The sequence below is a fragment of the Eubalaena glacialis genome, chromosome 4, assembly GCF_028564815.1.
Source record: "Eubalaena glacialis isolate mEubGla1 chromosome 4, mEubGla1.1.hap2.+ XY, whole genome shotgun sequence".
NCBI classification, from domain to species: domain Eukaryota; kingdom Metazoa; phylum Chordata; class Mammalia; order Artiodactyla; family Balaenidae; genus Eubalaena; species Eubalaena glacialis.
Window position 1 is genome coordinate 38,734,175 of NC_083719.1, and position 26,606 is coordinate 38,760,780.

A 26,606-nucleotide genomic window follows, 5' to 3' on the forward strand; every position below is an offset into this window, starting at 1 on the left:
TTTCTTTGTATCACCCAGGCTGCCTTGTCCTCCAGTTATTTGCATAACTCTATTATCTCCCTTAGTAAAATGCAAATTCTGTCCATGTTTGGGAATCTTACATCTTGTGCAGAAACCCTTAATACATATTGAATGAAAGCAATGACAAAAGACTGAATGTTCTAACTTAATAGAGAGATTTATACATGGGCTATGAAGCAGACAGTACACTACAGCATCAGATTTCTTACAAGAACTTTGGAGAAGTTCTGGATATCATTCAGTTCACAGTGAATTTCTCCTCTCTGTGACTAATGAAAAACAGTGCTATCATTTCTGGCTTCCAGATTTAGGGAGTCAGAAAACAAATGTATGTGAAACAATCTTAAAACTGTCACAGAGCTGCTATAATCAGTTTGAAAATAAAGGTTGTCAAAACATTTAAGTTTTTGTCCATGAAATTTCCTAACATACCCAAGAGAGTTCCAGATAGCCAATATCCATCTATTGTCTTATTTCCTCTCATAGCTTTTAAAGCAAATTGGTTTATTATTTATTAAAATTTCAGTAATCTTTTTATACTCCTAGGAACATAAGTAATTTTTGTCTTCTTTTAGATGGTTTAATTTTTCCTTCTGTAGAAAACCCCAGTCAAGTGTATCATTTCCCTATTGATATCATTCTTGCTGTATTTCTTTTTTTAATTTTGTTGCTGTCTGGACGTAAGTGAACTTCAGTGTTATATTAACAACTTAGTGTTTGTCTGCAATACTAATAAATAGCTGCAAAATAGTCTGTATGCTATATTGTAATAAATGTCTTAATGCCACTAGTAATTCATTTATCTAAGCCCTGCTGGTTGACCAATTCAGATGGTAGTTGGTTTTACCTTTATTATTATAGATGCTTCATAATTTAAGATACCTGAATGCCTTTGTCTGATTTTATCCTTCAGCCCGCAGCTGTTGTGTTTCCTTGCGGGCTTCATAGACAATGGAAAAATAAGCATTTTTCTTAATACTTTCAATCTCAATCTCTCACTCTTGCTCTGTATTCTCTCCTCCTCCTATGTTCTTTCTATAAATTATTATAGTTTAAGAATGTGAGTCTCATCTCCTCTCCATTAACTTCAAATGCTTTTTAAGTGTCAATGAATGTGTAATACTTGGATATAGCAAACCCTTCCGTTTGACTGGGAAATAGAGTGAGGGAGGAGTGATGGGTCATGACTAGAGAAGAAGTTTAGGTTTGGATTATGAAGGACCCAGGTGTGCCATGCCAGTGACATTGGATCTTGTTCTGCAAGTGAAGCGAAGGCCATTTGCATCACTCTAGCAGGGCAGAGAATAGTCTTGTAGGAGGGATGGGGGGATAAGTGTAGAGATAGAAAGATCAGTTATAATGTTATTACAATAGTCTAGGTCAGCGTTTCTCACTACAGAAAGAAATGAATTTGACATTGTGACTTGGGAAAGAACAATCTTACTTTGTGTGGTGCAGTCAATACTCTCTGTCCTACTTTATTCTAATTTCATTGGAAAATGCTAGCCTGGACAACCTAATTTCAAAGCCTGCTAACTGTACACAACCTGCCACTTGAAAATCACCCGTTTAGATGAATGATAATGAATGCCTAAACGAAGGTGATGGTATTAGATGGAGAGAAGATGCAAGTTGGAATAACTAGGGAAATGGAAGCAACGTAACTTGATGATGTATTGGATTTGGGCACGTGGAATAACCAAGAATGACTGAAGTTTTCTTGTTGGTAGGGTGGGTAGATGATGGTACTTCAAATTGAGATATTGACAGAGTAGAAAAGAGCAGTCAGTTTTGAATTAAGAAGTTAAGTTCAGCTTTGAATATACCATCTCTGTGATTTCTGTAGGAAATTTATAGTTAGGGAAAGATGTAAGGACTGGAGATAAGTTTTAGGAATCAGCATGTGGGTGATAGTTACAACAATGGGACAGACTAAAGTAAAGTGAGTTTGCATATCATAAAAAGAGGGAACACTGAGGAGGGAATTGTGGATAAAACCAGCATTGAAATGGGAGGCCAGGGAAGAGAATGCAATGAAAGAGACTGAGAATTAATAATCAAAGGGCCAACTAGGGAGGGAAGAGATGATATAGCTTTAAGAAAAAGAGCAGTCAGCTGTATCACATGCTGCAGACATAGTAGATACAATCTCCTGAATTTATCAGCTAGGAGGCCATGGGCAACCATTGTCAGTACTTTTCAGTAGAGTAGTAGGATCTGAAGAATGATTGCAGTGGGTTGAGGAAAAAATGAGAAGTTTTAATGTATTACAGGCAAACCTTAATCAAGGTCAACTTTAAATTGAAAAGAATAGAGATGGTAATATGTAGGCTGGTATCTATTAAGCCGAAAATATCTTATATAAACACCTATTAGGAAACTTAGGATGGAGATACATGGTGGACTGCTATCAGAAATTGGGAAGCCATCAAGAACCAAAGCAGTTCTAAGACCTGCCACTCTTCCCACTTCTCTCAAAGCGCTATGGTTTCCTTTGTGTCTGGTTCATTCTCTTTATGTCAGTCTCTTTTGTTTTCCATAATCTGTATCCTAGAGGAGCTAGGCCAGTTGGTTTGATAAAACACCGTTATCTCATTTGGGCCGAGCCTGCAACCCAGGTTGCTTCCCCAGCCTTGGCTCAGAATTATGGATGGCTTAGCTTACCCTTGGTCCAGTGAGTAGCCTGGATTTATACAAAAACCAGGCTAACATATTTTACTTGCCCAATAAAATATATCTTTACACAGTTTGCTACAAAACACCCGATTAGATCTAGGTCTAAGGCATTTCACTTTACATATTCTCTAGTTTGTAACAGAGCACTTACTGTTTGAACTCCTGAGAAAATAATTACAACTGGGCTTTGTACCACATATCCCATTCTTTTTTTTACAATAATGTTTCACCATTGGGTGCCTTATGTATACGTATGTGTGTGTGTATTCTCACGGTAAAAATTAACCAAGTAGGCAACCTTGGGCCATTTCTTAGGAGTTTAAACTCGATATAGATGCAACTATCACTAGGTTTTTAAGCAGTTGATTATGTAAGGACCTAAGTTCTCATTGTTATATGTCATCTATTTCATTTTTCTGTATTGTACTATTTCAGGAGAATTTAAGCATGGTGAGGAAAAGACAGTGGCACACATTAATCTTTGAGACACTATGCTTACACCCCTGGTTATCTATTTTGAAGTAATTACCACTTCTGTAAAGCTTCTGTCTTGAAGTCATTTTTATGAAGTAAAATTAATTCATCACCTATTCTACTCTGAATATTATCATGGAAGTTTAAAAATTCATTCTTGGGAAATTCTTATCGCCCAAGTAAGTTTATTTGAGGAAATGAATTATCATCTAAAATGTAATTACTTCTTTCTAAAGGACTTAGTAATTGCTGTCCTTTAATGTTATATTTTCGCTTCTGTTGCCTAGCTAAACTTAGCAGACTGGCATTCTTGTGTGTAGTACCAGAATAAATAAGAATATTGTTGTAGTTGGACTAAATAGAGCAACCAGTGATAAAAAAAACATGCAGCACTGATTACAACAGAATAATAATTAGAAGGCAGGAATGGCAAAGGAGCAATGGTGGGAAGTGAAGTGATTTTTCGGAGAGTGTCACTGATCCGAAAATAAAGAAATGATTGAAGTAGGAGTGGAGTTAAGAAGTCCAGAACCCAAGGAACATAAAACTGAAGTCAGTATGTTCTTTCTCAGCAGGCTTCATGTAACAACTGCTGTGAAAAATGTTTGCAGAGCCAAAGACACTGGGGTGCTTCCCGCATCTCAGGCAATGCTTTATGTGGGGTTAAAAAGTTAAAATTAAAAAGGAAGGGTCAAATCAGGGCATGACGTAGAATAATCATGTGTTCAGTAATGTGAGCACATTATTAAACACAACTGAGAAGCAACTGTCTCTTGCTCTTGATTCCCTTGGGCTGTACTTTAGGTACCAGACAGCATTTCTAAGCTGTCTTAAATGCTTTGGGGATGTTTTTGAATGTTTCTTCTTTTCGAATGTTTTATGTTTCTGTGTCTTGTGTTTTAGCTATGAAGATGGCCAAGTGGGAGACACAAATATTAACACACAAGAAGGAGGCATTCACAAAGAGATCCTTCGAGTAATTGGTAATCAAACTGCTACTGGTTAAAGGACCACCATTTAATTAACATGATTTGAAAGCCTTCCTCGGGTTCAAAGCTGGATTTTGAACTGAAGAAGATGATAAAATAATTTATTGTTATTATAAACAAAATTAACCCTTTGAATACTGATTTTTTTCTTAGTATTTCTAAGTTTCTCATTAAATACCTAAAATGGTATAAAATTTATCAATTGTAGGGTTATGGAATCTAGTAATAAAATTACAACAGCACTTAAACTGAAGTTTGGGTTCCTCACACAATAAACAGATTGAAAAAACAGTTTCGTGCTGATATTTTTATATTAAACTCTTTAATTGGAAATTTGGTATTATATACCGACATCTTAGGGTACAAAAATAGAACTGAAAGCATTTTATAATGGCGTCTAAATCTATAAGATACTTTGCAATAAGTGTAATGTTTGCACATTCTGATGTGCTATATAATTAGCGGTATGAACATTCGAATGTTTTGGGGAGGGATGTTTCCTAATCTGTTACTTTTCCATATACAAAAACAATTAGGTCTTAGATACAGTGCGTTGCCCAAAAGTATGTAATATACATATCTATAGATTCATGCATCAAAATGTATGATCGTGCATATATGTGTGTATGTACACATACATGTATTTTAACAACAGAGATGGCACAGCTCCACAATTCTGTTCTCATTCAATGGAAAGAAAATAATGCTCAGTAAGAAAATAATATTCTCTCTGGACATAGACCAAGATATGAGCCAAATTCACCACTGCTCATTCACTGAAAATATTTGCAAACAAGTTTTCTATTTGTTTAAAGAATTTTCCCTTCAGTTAAAATTTAACTCTTTATAATATTATAATTTGGGGAACATCTTTATTCAAATGATAATATGTTTAAAAGAAAGGCCTCAGAATTTAAAACAACAGTATATATATTTTTATTTCCTACTGTGGAACGTTTTTTACATTTATTTGTACCACACCAGCATTTTTATATTTTTCATCTAATACCTCTGCTTATTTTTTTTTCATATTGAGAAAGAAGACAAACTTTGAAGTTTCTTTTATATTAAAAGAACATGAATAAGTTTATATAGAGAACAATAACACCAGCTCTCAGCATTCTCTTTTCAAGAGTCATGTGCGCATCAAAATCATTACTGTTTCTTTGGGACCTAAGTTCTTATTCATTACAAGTTTTAATTGACAGTGTTTCTTTTCCTACATGATGTTTTTGGAATAAGGCCATTCATGAGAGCAGTTTAATTAGCAAGTCTGCCACTCTATTCAAACCCTGAATCAAGGCTCATATCTGACTCTAATTTATTTAGAAAGAAAAAATAAAAATGTATACTCATTTGCAAGTGTAATATAAATTCTGTGCTTGTTCCCTTTGGTATAAAAGGTGAGAACAAAGGTCATATACATTGTTAAGGATTGCTATCTAGGAAGCATTTACTGTTTGTTTTCTTATATTGTAAATAATTGATATGCCACGTATTTCTGCAAAAATAGACTTGAAGGGATATTAATCATTGTGATAGGATCCACCTAAAACATTGATCTGTTTTGACTTGTGCCTCTGAACTCAAGGCCAGACTGAGGGATAATATTGGTGTGGTAGGGCCAAGATACAGTATCTTATTCAGTTCTGTGACCAAATATTTGAAGACTTTACATGGGACAAGAGGACTCCTTGCTTCTTTCTGCCAAGACTCCCAAGTCTCCCAAATCCCTTTACTGTGTTTTTAAAATATTTTAAAGCAACAAAATTACATTTTCAAATTAATTTTGTGGGACATTCATGTATATATGACATAAATATGAGGATGTAATAGTAGGATTTGGAAATTGAAATCTTGAAACCCCATGTGTTTGGCCCCTAGGACCACTGAGGCACCTCCAAAAACTCTTTAAAGTGCCTCCAAGCATAATTTAAAAACCACTAATCCACTAAGGATTTACTCAACAGTTGAGTGACCTGTAAGGAGTATAGTATTAGAATCTGAACTGGAAGGGTAGCTTGGAGGACTCAAGGGAGACTATTTAGGGGAGACAAAACATTATAATACAAACTTCTACTGTCAACAAGAATAAAAGTAGATTCATCTATCAGAGTAAGGAAAGTAATTGATAGTTTTAACGTCCACTAAATATTACAGATAATAGACATCTTTTATGATAGTAAGATGTCTTCTCATGATAACTGAATGCTTTTGCAATGCAGAATGACAGATTTTAGTTTGTTTTGAAAAATTGTCAAAACTTTTTAAGCCTGTATTCTAAGAATAAAGCCAGTCTTCTCATTGGACTTTTGATATTGGGAATACTATAGTAAACTGATGTTTATTTCTAAAGAATCTAATTTCAATACCCATTAGTAGATGAATATCATGCTTTCAGAATCCAAGCAGGTCCTTAAAATTTAGAAGTTTAAACATTATCATCATGCCTTGATTCAGTTACCTCGTTAAGATATTATCTTTTGACTTGATAATTCCAAACATGTGATATTGTATTGTACTTCTATAATCATTTGAAGTCTGTTCACTGATTCTTTGTAATAGTTATACTAATTATGTTGTCATTACTACTTAATATTAACCCACTGAGCAAAGGCAATCATTTATTTTCATTCTTCAAGTGGGAGAAGAAGAGCCTTAATTTATTAGTTCTACTTTTTTTCCTGCATTACTGATTTTGTAAACATTTCACTATGAATAATTTGTCCTCTTTCATTGTCCACTGTATTTAAAAAGAGAAGAAAATGATTGAACATTCGAGAAGAGAAAAAGTAATATACATATAACCTAGCGCTGTAGAATACATTATGGTAAGGTACTTTGGTGCCTTAGATTGCGTTATGTTAAAATGATTTTTATTTTGTTGCTCAGCAAATCTCAGTCAAATGTTGGATTTGAAGGTGGTTTCTAAATTTAAAATTTAAATATGAGTGCCACATCCTTAAATTCACTCTCAAATACTGTGTGATATAAGAAACCTACTCAAGCTATTGTTAATGCTATGAATATTGCTCATTGAAAAATTTAAGAGTTTAGAGAAGAAATCCCTCAATTATTCTCCCCTTAGCTAAAAGAAAGGAAACTTTTAATATGTAAGTCTATGAATCTTTATTATCACTGAAAGAATTTTATCAGTACTTTGTACCATAATACCATAACTTGCCTTAGGGCATGGGGTTTCAGAAAGTTCTAAGGAAGACCTCATCATCCTTGTTAAAGTCTGGATGACTTCATCAGGTAGTGATTTAATACGTCATGAAGGGCCATTCAATCTTGGACTGTCTACCATCTAAATATATGGATTTCATGGTGGCACTTGAAGCACATTTTTAAAATATTATGATGTTATTCTATTGTCCTGCTGAATTCTTCATTATTACACTACCTCAAGACAAATGATAGACTGTTTGTCGAGATAAGTTTGGGTTTCCAGTATAAGGATCAAATAAAATTTTACAAATAGAAGTCATCAAATAATATGACAGTCAAGACCATGCTAGATCTATGTTGTCAATTACCTCTTGACAATACAGTGATATGGATATTTCAATCACCAGTGATGAATAACATAGTTCTCACCCAATGAGTAAGTGAAGGGGTTTCAAGTTGCAAAATTTGAAAATAATTAGTTCCCTTTAGGATTGGTTTTCTACGTGGGCCAATTTTATGTCCTTTCACCTGAAGCCACAAAGAATTGCCCATCCTAAACTGTTAAAGGATTAAAATACCCAGCTGCTGTGCCAGAATGGCAGACTGAATATTCAAATATTCTTGAATGCCTGCTAAATTTTTGTCAGATTATATATAAATTTGATGTATATTATTACCCAGTAAATTTTTCTTGGGAATTTTGTATACACTCTGATATATTAGGATAAGTTTTTGTAGTTCAAAGGAATTTCAAGTAGTTTTTAGACAAAACATATCATATCCATGAGTGTGAAAAAGCTGTGTTGAAGAATAGATTACATTACACATTTACCAGCAAGTCAGTAAAAAACAGTGCTTATTTACATAGTCAACATAATTTAATGTTCTAAAAATAATTTCTTCAATCTGCCCGATATTTAATGTGTCATTTGAGATTTTTAAAAAATGCAGCCACTCCTTTATGTAAACATTAAGATATGCCTATGTTTCTTTAATTCTACAGCCTTCTTGACAATAAATTTCTTGACTTTTGTGCACAAAATAGTATTGCAACCTGCTCTTTAGCCTTTGGTGCCTTAGAGTTATTATAAATATTTAACAATATGTACATAATGTAAATACTGCCAAAAGATCACTAAGGCCAAATATTTTCTCTATTCACTTTTTACTGCACTTGCTTTCTATTGCTACTTAAGCCTCTTTTATCCAGCTTTGTAATAGTTCTAACATTGTAGCCAATGTAAATGTTTACTTTCAATAAATCTGAATTTGTTCAACAAGTACGGTATATGTGGGCACTATTTTGAAAACTCGGTTAGGCCTTAGATACTCCTCATGATGAATCTTGCTTCTGGGGACTAGATAGCTGAAGTTCTCAATAAACTCTAAAAATGATGCTGCCCTTTTCACTGAAAAATACTTTTAAAATAAGAGGGAATAAAAGAAAAAACTCTTCTTGCCAGTATTCCCCAAGTAGTTGCAGTAGATTTAATTGGTCATGTGAGTACCATTTTAATTTCAAGTTCTGTCAAGAAATACAGGATTGAAACAAAATATTTTTGTACATTTTATATATATGCTCTATTTATAAACACTTTGGCATAATATCAACTGGAGCATTTCAAATGAACTGTCTTGAATTTTCTAAGCATTTCTGACTTGGTTAGTAATTGGAAAATAATTGTTAAAGCACCACTTTGTAAAATACATTTCATTACTGAATAAGATATTAGTCCATAAATAAATATGGTTCTCTAAACACTTTAATAGTAAATATTTATGAGGAGCTAAATTTATATTCTTGTAATAAATAAAATATTTTACCCATGTTACATTTATAGCTGCAAAACCATCGATAACAAACTTCTGGTTTTTAGACTTGATTTCAGTTACTCTAGAAATACTTGTTAGAGTCTAATATGCATCTTGACATTCAGTATAAGGAATAGAGAGTATTAGATTTTGTGTTGACCTTAAGGAGCCTTCAATCTATTTGGGAAAGGAAAACACACACGTTTGGAAATAATTCATGAATAGCACAAGGCCAGTGATGCTGAATGGGAAAGACCAACAATACAGGCAACAGGGAAGGAACAGATCATCTACATCATAGCAATGGGGGAAATACCATGTGAGATCCTTGGGCATTAGCAGAACACATAATAGACTGTCCCCAGTCTGAGGACAAGGTCTTTAAAACAAAGATAGGATGGAAAGTAGGCTTACAGATGAAAGAATCTTGAGTGAACCTACAAAAACTCATACTTTTATATTTGTTGAAACAAAAACTGCAATCCAAATGACATTTTGATCCTTTAATCCTTTATTAAAAAGGCATTTAAGCCTTAAATTAGTGTTAATGAGTAGTGTCTTACTAGTATTTCCATTTACTTATTCAGCACTTTTCGTAATCTTTTTGCAACAAAGTTACAATGATTTGCTTTATTTGCTTGTATATCTGCTTTTGCTTTGTTGTAGATAATACGTATATTAGAAAGCACTTTTTTTGAGTTTTTAGTTTTTGATTCCTCAACCAAATTTTTGATAATTATCTTTTTGACTTCATGGCTCAATCTTACAGACTTGTGGAGCTGTCATTCCCTCTCATGGGGAATGATATTTCTCCTCATAGGAATATAACTGGCAAGAGTATAGTTCTACATTCCAGGTTAACTTAAAAGTTACACAGGCTGCTTTTTTGCAAAGCCAATGTGGAGAATTTGCTGAGTATTTGGCCTCTATTTCTGCTCCTAACTTACGGGTCCCTTTTTAAAATTATTTCAAATAATAGTGATTTGTAACTTGTATCTAAGAAGACTGAAATTTTCAAAGATACCAAATATATATACATATCAATAGTTTAAAAACCGGGTATTCTTTAGTTTCAGGTAAGAAAAATTTTTAATTAGGTAGGATTTGCTTTATGAGCTCTTGATAATTTAGACAGCACTTTCACACAGATTGTCTTATTCTCCCATCCACATAACTCTGGAATGTGTTAGCAGATATCTTTATCTCTTGCAGAGGAGAAGTTAAACACCTTGCCAAAGGGATCACTAGGCTCCAAACCTAGGGTCAGTGTTTCTGAATCTCATCTTTGTGCTCTTTCTAATAAACCATGTTTATCACTGTTGAGATCCTAGCTTGGCAAAATGGGTAACGAGTGTAAGAATTACAGCAGACTGATGGGAAGAGTCAGGGAAGAGTTAGTCTGGTTGCCTTGAAGAGTTCTATCAAGGAGTCATTAAATACCATTGCACACGCTGGGTGTGGTTTTATTCTGGAGAATCTGGAAGGAAAGAAGTCTGCACTTGACTGCAGTGGAAAAATCGTTGTCAGCCCTTGGGTGAGTGACATCATGAAAGTGGAGTTTTGGAAGCATGCTGACAGCTGTATTCAGAAGGATTTCAGAGGAGGCAGAAAGCAAGAGACGTTAGAAATTGGTTTTAGTAATTCTGACGGGTACAAAGGCCTGGAGAGGAGGAACTGAGAAAGAGTGGATAGAAGAGATGGAGAGAATTTAGGAAAAAGCAGTAAATTAGGAAACAAGAGACCCAATTTGTGTGTTAGAGATAACTTGATATAAATCGAGAATTTCCCCCTGGACTTTGTATTGGAGATCAATTAAAATTCTCCTATTCAGGAAGAGAGGACGACCTGAAGACGATGGCCTGACAATGCTGTCTCTACACCAAGAAGCCTAAAAGCACACATTTAGCCAAGTGAAGGGGAAAGGTAGAGGAGGGATGTTCTGGACCCTAAGGGGACATGTTTGTGAACACACTTCACCCTCCTCCTGTAAAGCAGGCTTGCTCAGTACTGAGATCTGCAAGAGAATGGTTGTAGTAGTTCAGTAAGTTTCATGTCTGTTGTGATGTGACATCATTTCCCAGATCCATCATATTGTCAAGTTGTGTGTGTGTGTGTGTGTGTGTGTGTGTGTGTGTGTGTGTTTGATGCACTGTAGCCTGGGCGACACTGAAGACTCATCACCCAGGATGGTGGCATCTTACTCTTCTGCTTGGAAGACACTGTCCACCATGGCTCCAGATCCCACCTGTAGTTTGATGACTCCTAAACCTGCAGCTATTATTCCTATCTCTCCCCTGAGCTTCAAATTCGTATGATCAAATACTGCCACACAAGCATCTCTTCCTCAGTGCTCCTAGGATACCTCAAATAAACTCTAACCAGTGCCCCCAACCCCCCACCATTTGACTCTCCTCTTGCACTCCTCTCAAAAACCCAATGAACACCATCCACCTGTTTACTCAAGCCAGGAGGCAAGTCATCCTCTAGTGCCTCCTTGTCATTCAATCCCCACCAATCAATAGCCAGGTCATTTTAATTCCTCTGTGTGAGCGTCTTGAGTGCGTTCAATTTTCTTGATGTCTCCTGTGACTTCTTTTGTTAACTTTTATGTGGGTTATATCAATATCTTCCCGTGATTCTCCTTGACTGAATCCGGGACCCTCTCCCCAAAACAGACATTCAGCTAGAACATATGAGTACAGCCTTATGACTGTTAAGATTCTGAATGTTAGTTCTGTATGTTAGTGAAGAGACACTGCCTCAGTCCCACATGCCCAGATGCAGCAACTAAAGGGTTAACTCAGCACACAGCAGACCCTCCTACATTTTGGTCCCCACTAAATAAGCTACTAGATTTTTTTTTTTAATTTTATTGAAGTATAGTTGATTTACAATGTGTTAATTTCTGCTGTACATCAAGTGATTCAGTTAATAATATATATTCTTTTTCATAATCTTTTCCATTATGGTTTATTACAGGATATTGAATATAGTTCCCTGTGCTATACAGTAGGACCTTGTTGTTTATCCATTAATATCACAACTGTCTTGACCCCCTTACATAATACTGAAGCTAATGTGATCTTCCTAAAACGTAAATCTCATTTTATAAACCCCTTACTTAAAATCCTTCAATGTCTTCCAATTTATTACTCAATAAAATAAAAACCTCAGGCCCCTGTTTCCCTCTTCCGTCTCCAGCCTCATTGTTCACCACCACCACAATGATCCTTATACTCAGCTTTGGAACCACCCCAAATGATCTGCAGTCCAGAGGACAGCCGGTTGCTACTCATCTCCTCTCACAGGCTTTTTCTCTCTGCCTAAGACAGCCCCACTCCCAGTCTCCCAGTTTTTACTCCTCTTGGCCCTCAACCTGTTTTCATTTCTTTCAAAACCTCCTCTTGTACTCTCTGTCTGGACCAGATGTTTCTTCTAAGTCTTCTCAGAGCATCTGACCATCACTCATCTGTCTCAGCACACAGTGAAAAGGTGTATTGATTTGCCTGCTTCTTTCTCCTGGTCACCCTCCTCCATGCCACCAGGCAAAGATTGTTTCCAATACTTAGTAAGTGTTTGACACTAAGTAGGCACACAAAAAAAGTAAATTTTAAATGTCCATCTGATGAAAATGGTCTTCAAATAAAGTGACATTAAAGCCAAAAATATGTCTTATAATTGGCACATAATGTATTCATAAATCTAAACAACTACCCAGCAGGGGGAATATAACAAGCCAAAGCTAACGTCATCATCATCACCCTGGGCTCCAGCTCTATCACCTGCAGAAAATGGAGGAATCCCTAGATGTGGGTAACATTTTCTCTGTCACCCTTGAATTATGTATTTTCATCTTCCCATTATTTATCTTAACTTTGGAGCAAGCAATACCTGGATTGTTAGGTCATTTTGAGAGCCCAGAATGAACCATAAAACTGGATACCTACAAATTTATAATTTAATGTCAGTAATTTGCAAAACCAAAGTATCATTGCTTTGCTAAATAATTACTTTAAATAATGAGCTTCCTTAGCATATTTAAGAGTTAATTTACAGGTCGTTAACTACTTGACATACAAGGAAGAGAGATATTTTAGGCTAAAGTACTAATATTCATTACCAATAAAAATAAATCAGTGATGGAATTAAGTACATCTATAATTATGTCAGTGAGGAAATAAGGTTCTTTCAAAAGCAACTACATTCTTCTAACTTGGTATAAATTGCAAGGAACCTGAATTTTATTATATGTACTTACTACTCTGTGACATCTAACTTAATTTTTGCAGCTGTGTAATTGGGAACATTATGATCTTTATGTGTTTCCTGGTTAACTTCTGGGATACATATTTCTTTTTTTTTTTTTTTTACTTTTTATTTTATATTGGAGTATAGCTGATTAATAATGTTGTGATGGTTTCAGGTGCACAGCAAAGCGACTCAGCCATACATATACATGAGGGATACATATTTCTTAATAGTTATAGGCTTAGAGCATAACCAGTTTTCTAGTTCTAATCTGCAGCAGCCGTGGAACAGCATAGTTTTCTGCAATTTATTATTTGGAATCTTTTTCCTTGCATTCCTGCCTATTGTAAATCTATCTATAACTCAAGGCCATAATTCTCATACCCTCAAGTACATGAATACTTTCTGGATCACTCAGCCATAAATGATGTCTCCCTGCTCCAAATTCCTGCAATACTTTGTGGTTTTGGGGAACTGACTTATAGTTACCACTACTTCTGGGTTTTTTTGTATAAAAAATTGCATTCCTCAAAATTACACTCTACCTACCACCACCAATAATCTTTCTTTGCTAATGTGCTTAATTTCATAAATTTAACCTGTTAAACATTTAAGTGTTTAATTTTTTTAAACCATGCAATTAAATAATATTTAAATTTTTATTAGTATTACTGAAAAAAGTGATGAAGAGTAAGTACAACCACTTTGGACTGAAGGTGACCACAGTCTCTCTCCACCTCTTTCATACCTTCTCCACTTCTGCTACCCAACCAGGATGATTTGGAGGAAGTAACAGGGCAGAGTCATCATTTATTACAATAAATAGTATAACAATTATTGCCATATGTAATATAACAATTCAATGAATAAGAGATCCACCACTTTCCATCCTCTTTAAGTTTCTGTAATTTGTTCAGAGTGAAAGAGACTCTTCAGAGTGAAAGAGTCAGTACGTATAGAAATCATGCACCTCAGTGATTCTTTAACAAGAAACTTAACAAGTAAAAAGACTTCAGGTGTGTTTGACATTTCTGCCCTTTCCTGCATTCTAATCACTGAAAAATATCTGTGTAGAAATTGTACTCAAATGTAGACACGGTTCCTTTGCACACTTGCTAGTAACTACCTAGTGCATTTCAGACCGCGTTTACTTCTGACGGTTGTTCTTCCCAGAAGCTGCTGGTTTCCGTTCGGAAACCATACATTGGACCTAAGGCAAAATATTAAGCTGCATATAGACATTCAAAAAGCATCAACAAATGCATGATTCATTTTTTAGTATACAAAAATTCTAAAAAATATGTATAAGCAAACATGAACTATCATAAAGATACTGATTTTCTTTTGTAATGTCTGACTGACATCTGTTTTCAGGGATTGGGAATGCTATTTCAGCTTGCATAATTCTAAGGATGAGGGTTTGGAAGTGTGCACCAGCACACTTCCCATTGAAATAGCAGTGCTGAGGGCTCACTGACAGCCTTATTTCTGTTCAAGACTACCTTCATTCTCAAACTCACCAGGTTAAAAACCATCTCTCTTCCCCACTGCATCCACTCAGTCTCCAAGAACTGTCAAGTCTCCATCCAAAAAATCTCTGCTTTCCCTGGACTACTACAGTATTTGTCAACCCTAATATTTTCATTTATCTCTTCAAAACACTTTTTTTTTTTTTTTTTTTAGCCCATGGTATGTACCAGACTCTGTGACAGGTGTTCTCCAGATGCCCATCTTTCACTTTCAAGAAGTAGTTCCTGCCTTAAAAGTGTCTACAGTCTTTAAGAGAGTACATACAGAGGTAGTTACAATCCAGGATGCTGCATGATGTGATAGGTGGGTACATGGAAGGAAACCTCTCACTGAGCCTTGCCGACCTCTTTGTCAGGGTACTATCCTGTTCAACGATCCTGTGGTTTCTCATTACTGTATAAACCACACATCCTAGCACAGTATTCAAGCCCTCTATGAAGAAACCAAAGAGTTTCCGTCTTTATTTATCATAAAATCACTACACATGACTTATTTTCTGTCAAACCAGTTTCCCCACTAATCCCTGAATCCACTAAACCTTGGACATTGTTAATTCTATGTTCTTCCTCACACTGTTTCTCTTTGATCCAAATCATTCTACCCATTCCCACTGTCAGATCAGCTGGCCTTAATCCTCTTTTCTTAAAAATCTCAGAAGAAATCCTATCTCCTCCCCGAAGTCCATCACCAGATACAATCTCTTTCTTCCGTACAATTTCATAGCCATTAACTTGAACATTTCTCGTGGGTTCCATCACATTCTGCTGTAGGTAACAGCACCAGGCTTGCCTCCTTTCTTCCACTAGAATGGAACCGCCTCCAAATAAAAACCTGTTTATATGTTTTTTGGTATCCTCCACCACCCTGAGTAAGTGAGCAGCAAATATTTTTGGATGAATAAATTAAGAACTATAATGTGAGAATACTGCAGGCAAAGCAGTGTTACTGTATGCTATAGACACTCCCTTCAGTGATTTCTGCCCTTCTACCCCAATGGTACCAAATTATAAACTGAGGGAGAATCATATATCTAAATCTTGTTTTGCTAATTCACTATAACAAAATGGTGACTGTTCACAAATAGCAATTAGAAAACCCCTCTGGGAAAAGAGAAAATAGTTGAACCTCAAGTTGGGATCCGGTTGTTCTCTACATTTCCTAATTTGCCTTGCAAATATAGCTACCTTGATATGTTTTTCTCACAACCTGTTTCTCACATCAAATGGTAGAGTGAGGATTCCAGCAGCACCGTCCGGATGACAGGAGGGGGCTGATGAGGGGCCACAGAGTGTGGAGGACCAGCAGGCAGTGGGGTGGCTGGGGAAAGAGGAGGGGGGGGAAAGGCGCCAGCAGGGGAGGTCCTAAGCGCACCAAAGGCATTTCCTGGGCTCATGTCAAAGCCTGGCCAGGCCTGGTCAGGATGAGTGTAGTTGTTGGCTACAGAAAGGAAACGAAAAGTGGAGTAAACCCTGAACAGTCTCTCCCTTATAGCTGTGTAGCCTCCAGTTTCCACTGGTGCCTCCCCTCCTCCTTAGCCATAAACCTCCTGTTTCGCCCTCAGTATCAAATTCCCAGGAAACTCACAGGACACAAAAAATCTCCTTTGACATATTAGATGAGGTTGCTTCATTCCTTTGAGTATTTAGGGGACTGCTTTTTTTTCTGTAGGCCAAACAAACAAAAAGTGTTGAAAAGGGGGGTTTTAATAAGCTAAATTCCTTTTACACAATTGGGAAAGCCCTCAGAAAACCTGGAAAGATTAGCCATGTGTTTTGTTTTGTTTTGTTTTGTTAATTAATGTGGGGTGAGGAGGTGGGCATGAGGCCTTTCATTCCTTACGCAGCCAACAAAGGACAGGAGCCCAGGTGAAAAACGACAGGGAAAGTGGGAAGGCAAGGAGGTCTCTGGCATAACGTGGGAGCCTTCTGAAACCAAGAAGAATTCCAAGAGAAATTTGTTTCTCAGCCCTCTAGCTAGAGAAATCATATTAATCCTGACTCTATCCCACACATTTCTCATGCTACTTTTTATAAACAAAATTCAACTTTTGTTTAAATGCTTAGTAACTCACTGGGTTTTTCTCTGTAGCTCTGCTGCTATTATTTCTTTCAGGTTGTGTAGCTACTCAAGTCAAAAAAATGTATGTTTCTATTCATCTGCTATTTTTCATATTTATCCACGTAAATAAGCATTTTCCTCAGCGTGACTGAAACTGCACTTTTACCCACACTCTATCTCCACAATCACACTCCAATGCATATGTGTTGACATATTTTCAAAAGCCTCATTCTGGAAGGTGAGAAGGTGAAAGGTTGGCCCATATTGGGTTGTGACATTGTTGACAAGCTGTCATCCTCTTAGGACTTGCAGACAAAAGGCAGCAACGTGAGCACAATTTAGGAATCCAGGTAACCATGATGTTCTATGCAGCCACAAAGAGATCTCACAACAACAGAGATATCAAAGTGAACAGGTTTAAAGGCAGCAGTGGGGACTGACATTTGATAAAGATGGCCATGGCAAGAAGTTAAATATTAAGTCCAGGCTACAAGATATCAACTTCTCTTCACAACAGAACTATCTAGTGTGTTCAATTTGCCAAAGAAAACCTGTAATTCATTCATTAGCCCTTTGTTTTCCCACAAAGTGGAGAATGGGGTCTTGGGCAGAGTATGTACTACATACCCTAATTAATTAGACTGTTTTTTTTCCTGGGATTTCTAGGTCCTGCATAATTTGACCTCTCCCATCAATCCAACCTTATCTCCCACTACCTCCCCCTCCCAACACCCTGAATTCAGCCATTAGTTTTTTCCCATGTCCCTTCAACGCACCGTGAGCCTGTCCACTCTCCTGAGGGCGCCAAATTTCTCCCTTTGCTTAGAAGTTTCTCTTCTTCTGACTTCCAGGTACCAACCAATCCACTACCTGTAGGCTCAAGCTAAGCTCCACCTCCTCCATGAACTCTTTCCAGACTGTAATGTATGTTAAGAGGGGCTTCTTAAGGTTTTTTTGTCTCCCTAATATTTTGTAAAGACCCAGGGAGAAAGAAAATATTATTTATACTTCAAATTTCTGAAACGTTCAGCATATAGCAAGTACTCAATAAAAAATTACTGAATAGGCAAACTGAATTGACCAGTTAACTGAGCATGAAAAGAAGAGAATGAGAAAGTTAGGGTGTGAGGAAGGCACCCGTATATACTTTTGTTTAAAGTTCTCTCACTAACATAATTATTCATTTAAACTGATGTCTCTCTGTGTCTTCTGACGCTAAAGCCCTAGACTTATACGTCTGTCCTGTGCACCTGAATCCAGTGGCTGCTACAGCGTAAGACACTCAATATGCCGTAAACTAGCAAGTTACCCAGTGCAGGATGAATTAATGAGTGAAAACAGCAAGATCACATTTGGGCCTCTAAGCAATACCTACTCAAGCTTCTCAGGGAATTATGTTCTGTGTTGAAAATTCTCCTATGGGCCCCAGGAGGAGCACATCCTTGGACCAACAGAGATGGTTAGATTTGAGTGCCTGGAGGAAGGAGCAGGCAGGCCCTCTGCTAAGCAAGGGGACCTACGTGAGGGCCCCATGAGAGTGGAAACAGAGTGCACAATGCACAAGCAGGAGAAGAGTATAGTTTTCTGTTAATTTTATTCCCCTTGGGGGCCTTGCTCTGTGTCTTGCTTTGGCCACGCTCCATCCACCTTGAATTTCCCTTTCTTATCTCTGTTTTCTCCCTTATCTTCTCCACTCTTTCTTTTGAGCTCCTGTTATCCTGAAATGCAAACTGAGGGTGGACAGAGAGTGAGAGCTAGGAGACACCCTAGAGGCTGAGATGCTGTATATTGTACAGATTTTCCCCAATTGAATGAATCTGGGTTGAAATTAGGGCATTTTCTAATAGGATAGAGGAAGCAACTTGAGGCATTTCACTGCATTTTAATATCTCTAAAAAAGCTAAGTAGCTACCGTGCTGCAGGTTCTCCACTGGGCACTAGGTAGATACAAAGGGGAAGATGCCTCAGTCCTGCAGGAATGTATTAATAAGAGTGCTTATTAGTAAGAGTGGTGATGATGATGATGTTTACTAACACTACATACAAGGCATTGTTCTCACTTCACTTAATACTCACAGTAACCTCTGAGGTTGATACCATTATTATCCGCATTTTACATATTGGAACACTGAAGCAGAAAGGCACAGGAATTTGGCCAAGGTCACATTTCAGTGAATGGTGGAACCAAGGCCATCCAACTCGAGCTCAGATGCTTAACTGCTCTGTGATTTTGTCTCTCTCACCCACTGATCAGCAAGCACAATTCCAAGCACAGGCTCAACATGCCAAAGTGTTTGCTGAACTAAATCTCTTTCTACACAGTGTTTATGAAATCTATGCCCTTTGAACTAATTTTGGCATTTATAATGGCCCAGAAAAAGACCTTCACCACTGAAAGGATCTTTATAGAGTAAGAAGAACAGCTGCTAATACAAATGCTTTGCACAACACTTACAGAGTTTTGCCAACAAGTTGAGTAGAATCCTGGATATGTCTGCTCCAGAAGCGCTTGAGGTCAGTTCCAATGCCCTATCCCCTGCCCAGGCTGCTGAAGGTAAATCTAATTGCTCCACTCACAGAATGTTGAGTACGGTATCTGCCAGAAAAGCTGTTGTTACAGACTATGCCCTGCAAAATACAACAGAACAAACCCCAAGAATTGTCACAGCAATTCACATCTCCTGGAATATAGTGACCTTGATAATCCTCAGGACTCTAAAGCCTTGGAATGGTATCAGATTTATGAGGTCCAGAGCAAAACACCACAGAAAATACAGTCTGTAATAAGAATCACAGATACCCATGCAGGAAGTAAATCTGGTATCAAGAGATAAAGCTGCCACCCAAAGTATTTTCTCATGAAGTTGTTGGTCAGTTGTGGAGGGAACCATAGCATCATAAAGATGATTTGTTCTGAATTATTTTTTCATTCATCAATTAAGGCATTCAAGATGTAAATTGGCCACCTATCACGTGCAGTTACTATGTGAGGAGTTAGGAATACAGAGATGAAATACAATGAAATGCTCATATGTTCATGAGGACAGGGAAATGTCTTTTTATTTCTTTACCTCTGTGCCAATCCTGGGCATCTTGGCCTTCAGATCCATTCTGCACTCTTCCACTGCTCTGCGTTGCAGAGGGAGCTGAGCCTACTTCGTTTCTCATGCTCCTGCGTCAGCCGCCTTCCAGGTGGACTTGGACAGTGGGAAGCAGAACAGGAGATTGGCAAACAGGAGAAGGGAGAAGGTGGGGTATCCCTCCCTCCATTTGTTCCTCTGGCGGCCTCTCCAGCAGAAGTTGTTTCTCCATCGTGGCTCCAGCTAGCTCCTGCACTGCACGCTAACTGATATTATTAACCTCTGGACCGTTTCCTCATGCCCTGTTTGGATTCTAATCTCCTCCATCACCCAAGTAACCAATATCCTGCATTGAATCCCCTCTGCTGTAAATACTCAAAGTGCTTTCTATTCCAGACCCTGACTACAGATGTGTATTCCCTATGCATAGAACGAGTCTCACACATATTTATTGCTCAATATTCATTAAATGAACAAATAAATTAATAAAGGGAGACAAACAAATATATGGATGATTATAACATATACATTAGGGGTGATAAAATGGATATATACCACAGGAATACAAAAGGCAAAGAAGTTCTTGGTGTATTTGAGAGTTTAGGGAAATTGAATTTTGAAGGCGAAATTTTCAGGTCAACAGTAGGCAATGTGCTTTCCAAGAATCAGAAACCACGTGAGTAAAGACAAGAAGATAAGAGAAAGATATGAGTGCTCAGGGACCTACTATAGTATTTCTTCATGGGTAGGACATAAGATTACTGCCTGAGAATTGTGGAAATTGAATTAAAAGATGGTGAGATTTAGACTACAAAGGGCCTCATGTCCATACTAAGGAATTGGATTTATCCTGCAGAATTACTGAAAAATTACAAGCAAGGAAATTACATAAACACACACACAAATTTGCTACCCATGATAAACCTATTCCAAAACCAAAGCGAGCATTTTATGATTACTTAATTTCTACCTTCTTTGTTTGTCTGTTGTTTATTTTTGTTTCAAAAAGCAACTGTTGCTGAAATATTTCATCTAGTTAAAAATGATTTTCAGTAACAGTGGGTGCTTCAGTCTGAAGGTGCCTTTGTGAATACGGATTAGTTAATCCCCTCAGGGTTTGTGCTGCTCCATTACAATAAACATCAACCACCTTTTGGTTTGTTTTTAATCACTGATGCATCATCTTATAATGTCAAAAGTGTGCTTCTCCACTGCCTGCCAGATGGCCTCAATGTGCCAATTGCCTAAAACGCCACAAAAAAATGTCATGTACAGACTAGAATAACGTAGAAATTGGAAAAGAAACTGCAGGGTATCAGGAAGCCGTGGTTTTACAACCATGTTAATCTGGAACCTTTGTTAGGAATACTAATACTTATAGCCCCAATTGCTGGAAGCAACATCTGAGCCATTTTACTTGGGCATCTGGAAGAGTAAAAGCAAATCATGATGACTTGGGTCTGTGAAGCACAAAGATTCTGTGCTCCCACCTGCTTTGAAAGGATTTTTACAAATATCTTATTTCCTCCATACTCCTTGAACTTTTTTAAAAAATTAATTTTATTTATTTATTTATTTATTGGCTGTGTTGGGTCTTCGTTGCTGCGCGCGGGCTTTCTCTAGTTGCAGCGAGCAGGGCCTACTCTTCGTTGCAGTGAGCGGGCTTCTCATCATAGTGGCTTCTCTTGTTGCGGAGCATGGGCTCTAGGAGTGCGGGCTTCAGTAGTTGTGGCACTCAGGCTCAGTAGTTGTGGTGCACAGGCTTAGTTGCTCCACGGCACGTGGGACCTTCCTGGACCAGGGATCGAACCCGTGTCCCCTGCATTGGCAGGCGGATTCTTAACCACTGCGCCACCAGAGAAGCCCTCCTTGAACTTTAAATATGATTGGCTTAAATGCCTAGGTCAAAACCTTATGGAAATCCAAAGCCTGACTCAAGATTTCTGTGGATTGTTCATGTGAGCAGGTCACCTTCACCTCCCAGATCCTGACATGTACTGTTTCTGTGTCATACATGCTTACATTCAGACATGGAACTCAGTCATTTCCTCATTTTCCACACTTGCATTGGGGCAGGTGCTGCATTGCAATGCAAATGATTTCCATGTCAACATTAGCAAGTTCTTCCATCCTTTCAGCCACTTTGTCATTGGGATTTTCTCACTGGCTCTTCACCAGCTACCCGGCCACTATATATCAGCTCTCTTACCAGGATACTTAACAAGGAATTTAAATGATAAAATGTTCGTCTTCTTAAATGATTACCTCTTTATTCTAGTTTATCCACCAGAAGAAGAAACTCCTTGAAGAAGTTAAGCCAGCTTAAGGGGTTAATATGAGTGATTTTATCATTGAAGATATTGCTATGGTTTAAACATCTTTGGGTCCTGGGGCCCTTGAGAATGTGATGAAAATGTTGGACTGTCATCTCATTACTACCAGGTGAGGGTGGAAGTCCAGGTTCCCCACTCAGCCTCATAGACACCTGAGCAAGTGGACTTCTCCTTGCTGTTGGATGGAGTGGGAGTTCTGGCTCCACACTGGGCCTCCACTAATGCCTCCCTGGATGGCAGATGTAGGAGTGCCTTGTAACTGCTCCTTATAAGACCACCACTAAACCCACACAGGGAGGCTGTCCACACTCCCTGGGCAATGATGAAAGCTCTGACAACTGGGTATCCTCAAACAACATCCCACCTGGGGAGTGGAAGGGATACTTCATGACTGCCAGGTGGGAATGGAAGTCTAGACTCTCCACTAGGCCTTTGCTGGTGTGGGCAGGGTGGAACCAGATGGTTTTGTTTTTTTGGTTTTGTATGTTTGTGTGTGTGTGTGTGTGTGTGTGTTTTCTGTGATGCTTAGGATGGAACGATTATTATCTAAAACTTCTCTTTTTTGTTAGGCTGCCCCTTTCTTGGTCCTTTGGCTAGAGAGAGAGGGCTTTTGTTGGGACTTCATTTGTCTGCATCTGTTGACATTTCTGGGTTGCTAGCTTCTTCAGCTCTGTGATATATGAGGGAAAAAGACAAAAAACCCCAGAGAACTCACCACTATTTTGTCCCTTGGATTCTCAGGTCTCTAGTGAGTCTTTCTTCTGTTCACCTTCCATAGACTTCTTATATTTGTCTCATATAGAATGTTTAGTGTTTTCATTTGTACTTAGTCGAGGAATAGGGAAAATATATCTACTCCATCTCCTGGGAAATAGAAGTTGATTTGATCCTCATTTTTTTGGTGAGATTTTTGGTCCTATTCTTTCATAAATTTTCTGTCTATTATCTTTATGTATTCAATTATTGAATTATCATTGCTATTTTTATTTCATTACCTATTTATAGTTAAGGTTATTAACAATGTCATTTGGTTGCAAATATTTTACCAGCTTTTCGATGGACTTTTAGTTTTGTCCATAATGTTGAAATATAAAAGTTTTAATATTTATGGAGTTAAATCCATTGATAGTTTTTCCATATGATTTTTTCCCTTACGTAAAACATAAACAGTCTTTCTCTATCCAAATATCAGGTAAACCTCTGTACATAATTCCTTTTAGATTTTTTAAATGACTTTATCATTTTATTTTACTTTTAACTCTTTTAGCCACCTCAAATTAATATTTTTCTTTTTTTACTGATGTATAGTTGATTTACAATGTTGTTAATTTTTGCTGTACAGCAAAGTGATTCAGTTATATATATATACATATATTCTTTTTAACATTCTTTTCCATTATGGTTTATCACAGGATATTGAATATTGTTCCCTGTGCTATACAGTAGGACCTTGTTGTTCATCCATTCTGTAAATACTAGTTTGCATCTGCTAACACCAAACTCCCAGTCCATCCCTCTCCCTCCCCTCCTCCACCTTGGCAACCATACGTCTGTTCTCTATGTCTGTGAGTCTGTTTCTGTTTGGTAGATAAGTTCATTTGTGTCATATTTTAGATATTAATATTTAGATTTAATATTTTTCTATAGACTTAGAGGAGAAATTCTTGGAACTTTGTTTCTAGGGGAAGAATTCTTGACTGTGTTAAAGACTTGAAAATGTTTCCAAATATTCTCTAAGCCAGTACAAAATCTTGCTGCAAAAATGACAGACTGTATCATTTATTTACTCCATGGATTAGCAGTACCAGCCTTCCTAACAATGTGTCTGCATTCACCTCAGTTCGTGTTGAGGATGATGGGAAGGGAACTCTGCCTGCACTGTTACACCCAGGAAAATGGCCATGCTGAAAAACTTATGTGGGTGATGATGGATTCCTTTTTTTTTTTTTTTACTTAAGTGTTAGAAACGTTTATTTGTCAAAATATTAAAAAAAAAGGGGGGGGGGGAGAAGTGGAGTAAAACAAGGCTAAATTTCAGCTAATGCTGTACCATGATCACAGGTCAGACATAAAAAAACAAAACAAAACAAACAAAACAACCACCACCAAAACCCCAATGGTCCTAGCAATTTCAGAAGATTAGCTTCAATGTTAGAGTCCAGAGCTAACAGAGAAGAGTAAAAGGCTGCTTGCCACTACATGGTCATTTTAAAGGGAAAGGAGATGTTGCAGGTAGACAGGGAGAAGGGTTCAACTCCTAAGGAAAGCAAGATAAGAGGGATTCCACTGTACAGGAAAAAGGGGATGCCGGCATAATCCTTACCTAGGGCTGCTCAGAGGCTCAGAACATAAGGAATAGAGTGAAAGGCTACAGAGACTAGTATCAGGAGGAAAGAAAAGTCAACTTAGAAGAATTAAGAAAGAAAACATAGTTGGTCACAAACTCCTTTGTTTACTGAAACATGAAGCAATGGAAACATCCCGGCAAAGGGGACCGCGCGGAGCAAGTTCTCATATATGACCGCAGCCCGAGGGTTCAGTCCGCAATTATCCTACCTCCAGTTTTTAAAAGGCTGAGTACCGTGCTCGGTCCACATACCGTTCCCGCTCATACCGGGCCACGTCATACAGAGAGTTCCGTGCAGCTGCTGAAGCCTGAGACAGCTCACTCTCCGGCCCATAACCGTAGCCCTCTCCAACTGTGGGCAGCACAGCTGCAGCACGACGCAGGGGGCTCCTGTCCCTTCCATAATAGGAGGAAGTGGTGGCAGCGGCAGCAGCCATAGCAGCTGAGGTGGCAGCAGCGCCTGAGTCTGGCCACAGGTGTCTGTCGTAGGGATCAACAGAAGTGGAGCTGAGGTGACTGGTCACAGCTGTGCTCTGGACTTGAGGCAGATGGGACCTGGTCTGCTCTGCGTAGTTGTACGCGGAAGCTGCTGCTGCTGCTGCCACTGCCTCATAAGAACGGACTCGGTAACGCTTATAGTAGTCGAGCGCTCCATACGCATCGTTGTAATACATGGATTCCCCGTAGCCCGTGGTGTAAGGTGTGCGCACTGCTCCATACTGTTCGTTATACTGCTCGGTAAAGTCTGCCACACGACCCGTATGATCTACCGGACACTCTTTGGACCAGTGCCCCTCTTTCCCACACCGATAGCAGCCACTCTGGTCTCCCATCCCAGGGGCAGTCCGAAGCCGGCTGGTGGACAACTGCACGTGCATTCGTTTGCCTTGAAACTCTGTGTTGTCAAGGCCCCTGATGGCCTCCACTGCATCCTCTGCCCGCTCCATGTGTACGAAAGCATAATCTTTCACGATGTCACATTCGATGACTGGACCATACTCCTCAAACTTGGCCCGAAGCTCTTGGTTGGTACAAGTAGGACTGATGTTGCCTACATGCAACTTGGTTGAAGCTTTGCTCGTCTTCTTGCTGGCTTCCACGTTGATGTTCACCCCGTGCAGCCTGTAGTGGTGCAGGTTGCGTATGGCATCCTCGGCCGCCGTCTTGTCCTCTATGTGCACAAAGCCGTAGTTCTTAATGATGTCACACTCCAGCACCTTCCCATACTGCTCGAAGAGTGAGCGGATCTCCTGCTCTGTGGCCTCCCGGGGCAGGTTTCCAATGAACAGCTTCACCATCCTGACAAGAGCCTCCGGGAGGCGGCGGCGGCGGCGGCGGCGGCGCCGGCTCCCGCGTCAGAGAGAACCCTGCAAAATGGCGACGGCCGCTCGAGCCTCAGCGCGACCGGGCCCTTTCTCGCGCGCCAGCTCACGCACGCGCGAGTGCGCGCTGCCCCCCCTCACTCTCGCGGGAGCCGGACCGAGGGATTCCTTGACTGGGCTGTCAGAGGATACTGGTTGAACCATCTTCCCAGGTCTCCTATCATGTAACACACCATTGGAAGCTTAGCAACAGAAATTAGCTCTGCTGAAATATCAATGAAGTTAATACTTCAAGCGTCTTGATTCGAATTTAGGTAAGTTTTGAAAGACAAACAAGCGTGCACTATGGCACCTTCAGTTTCCCTCACAAGTGTTAGTCTCTGTTAGGCACTCTAGGGCTGAACCAAGGTCATTTTTTGCTACTCTTTTGGAGGCCAGGAACTCTGTAATCATCTCCGAGAATACAAATGTGTCAGTGTGGTATTGCCGTCTTGAAACACCAGGAAGGGATTCTGCGGTAGTGGGCATACTGCTAAAATAAATCC

General features: G+C 38.6%; 2 protein-coding genes across 5 annotated transcripts in view; one reads left to right on the forward strand and one right to left on the reverse strand.

Annotated features, from left to right (window-relative positions):
* Positions 1 to 4,451, forward strand: part of PARP8 (poly(ADP-ribose) polymerase family member 8) — a 179,268-nt gene extending 174,817 nt beyond the window's left edge. For all 4 annotated transcript variants that reach the window (XM_061189243.1, XM_061189241.1, XM_061189240.1 and 1 more), the window contains one exon: positions 4,075 to 4,451. In XM_061189243.1, the coding sequence (XP_061045226.1) occupies positions 4,075 to 4,177 (103 nt within the window). In that variant the 3' untranslated portion in view covers positions 4,178 to 4,451. The remainder of the gene's footprint in view (positions 1 to 4,074) is intronic.
* Positions 4,452 to 24,828: 20,377 nt separating this feature from the next.
* On the reverse strand, positions 24,829 to 26,073 carry LOC133089676 (RNA-binding protein 4B-like). Its single transcript, XM_061187772.1, has one exon. It carries the CDS (start codon positions 26,035 to 26,037, stop codon positions 24,958 to 24,960), a length of 1,080 nt encoding a protein of 359 aa, XP_061043755.1. The 5' UTR covers positions 26,038 to 26,073; the 3' UTR covers positions 24,829 to 24,957.
* Positions 26,074 to 26,606: the final 533 nt, after the last annotated feature.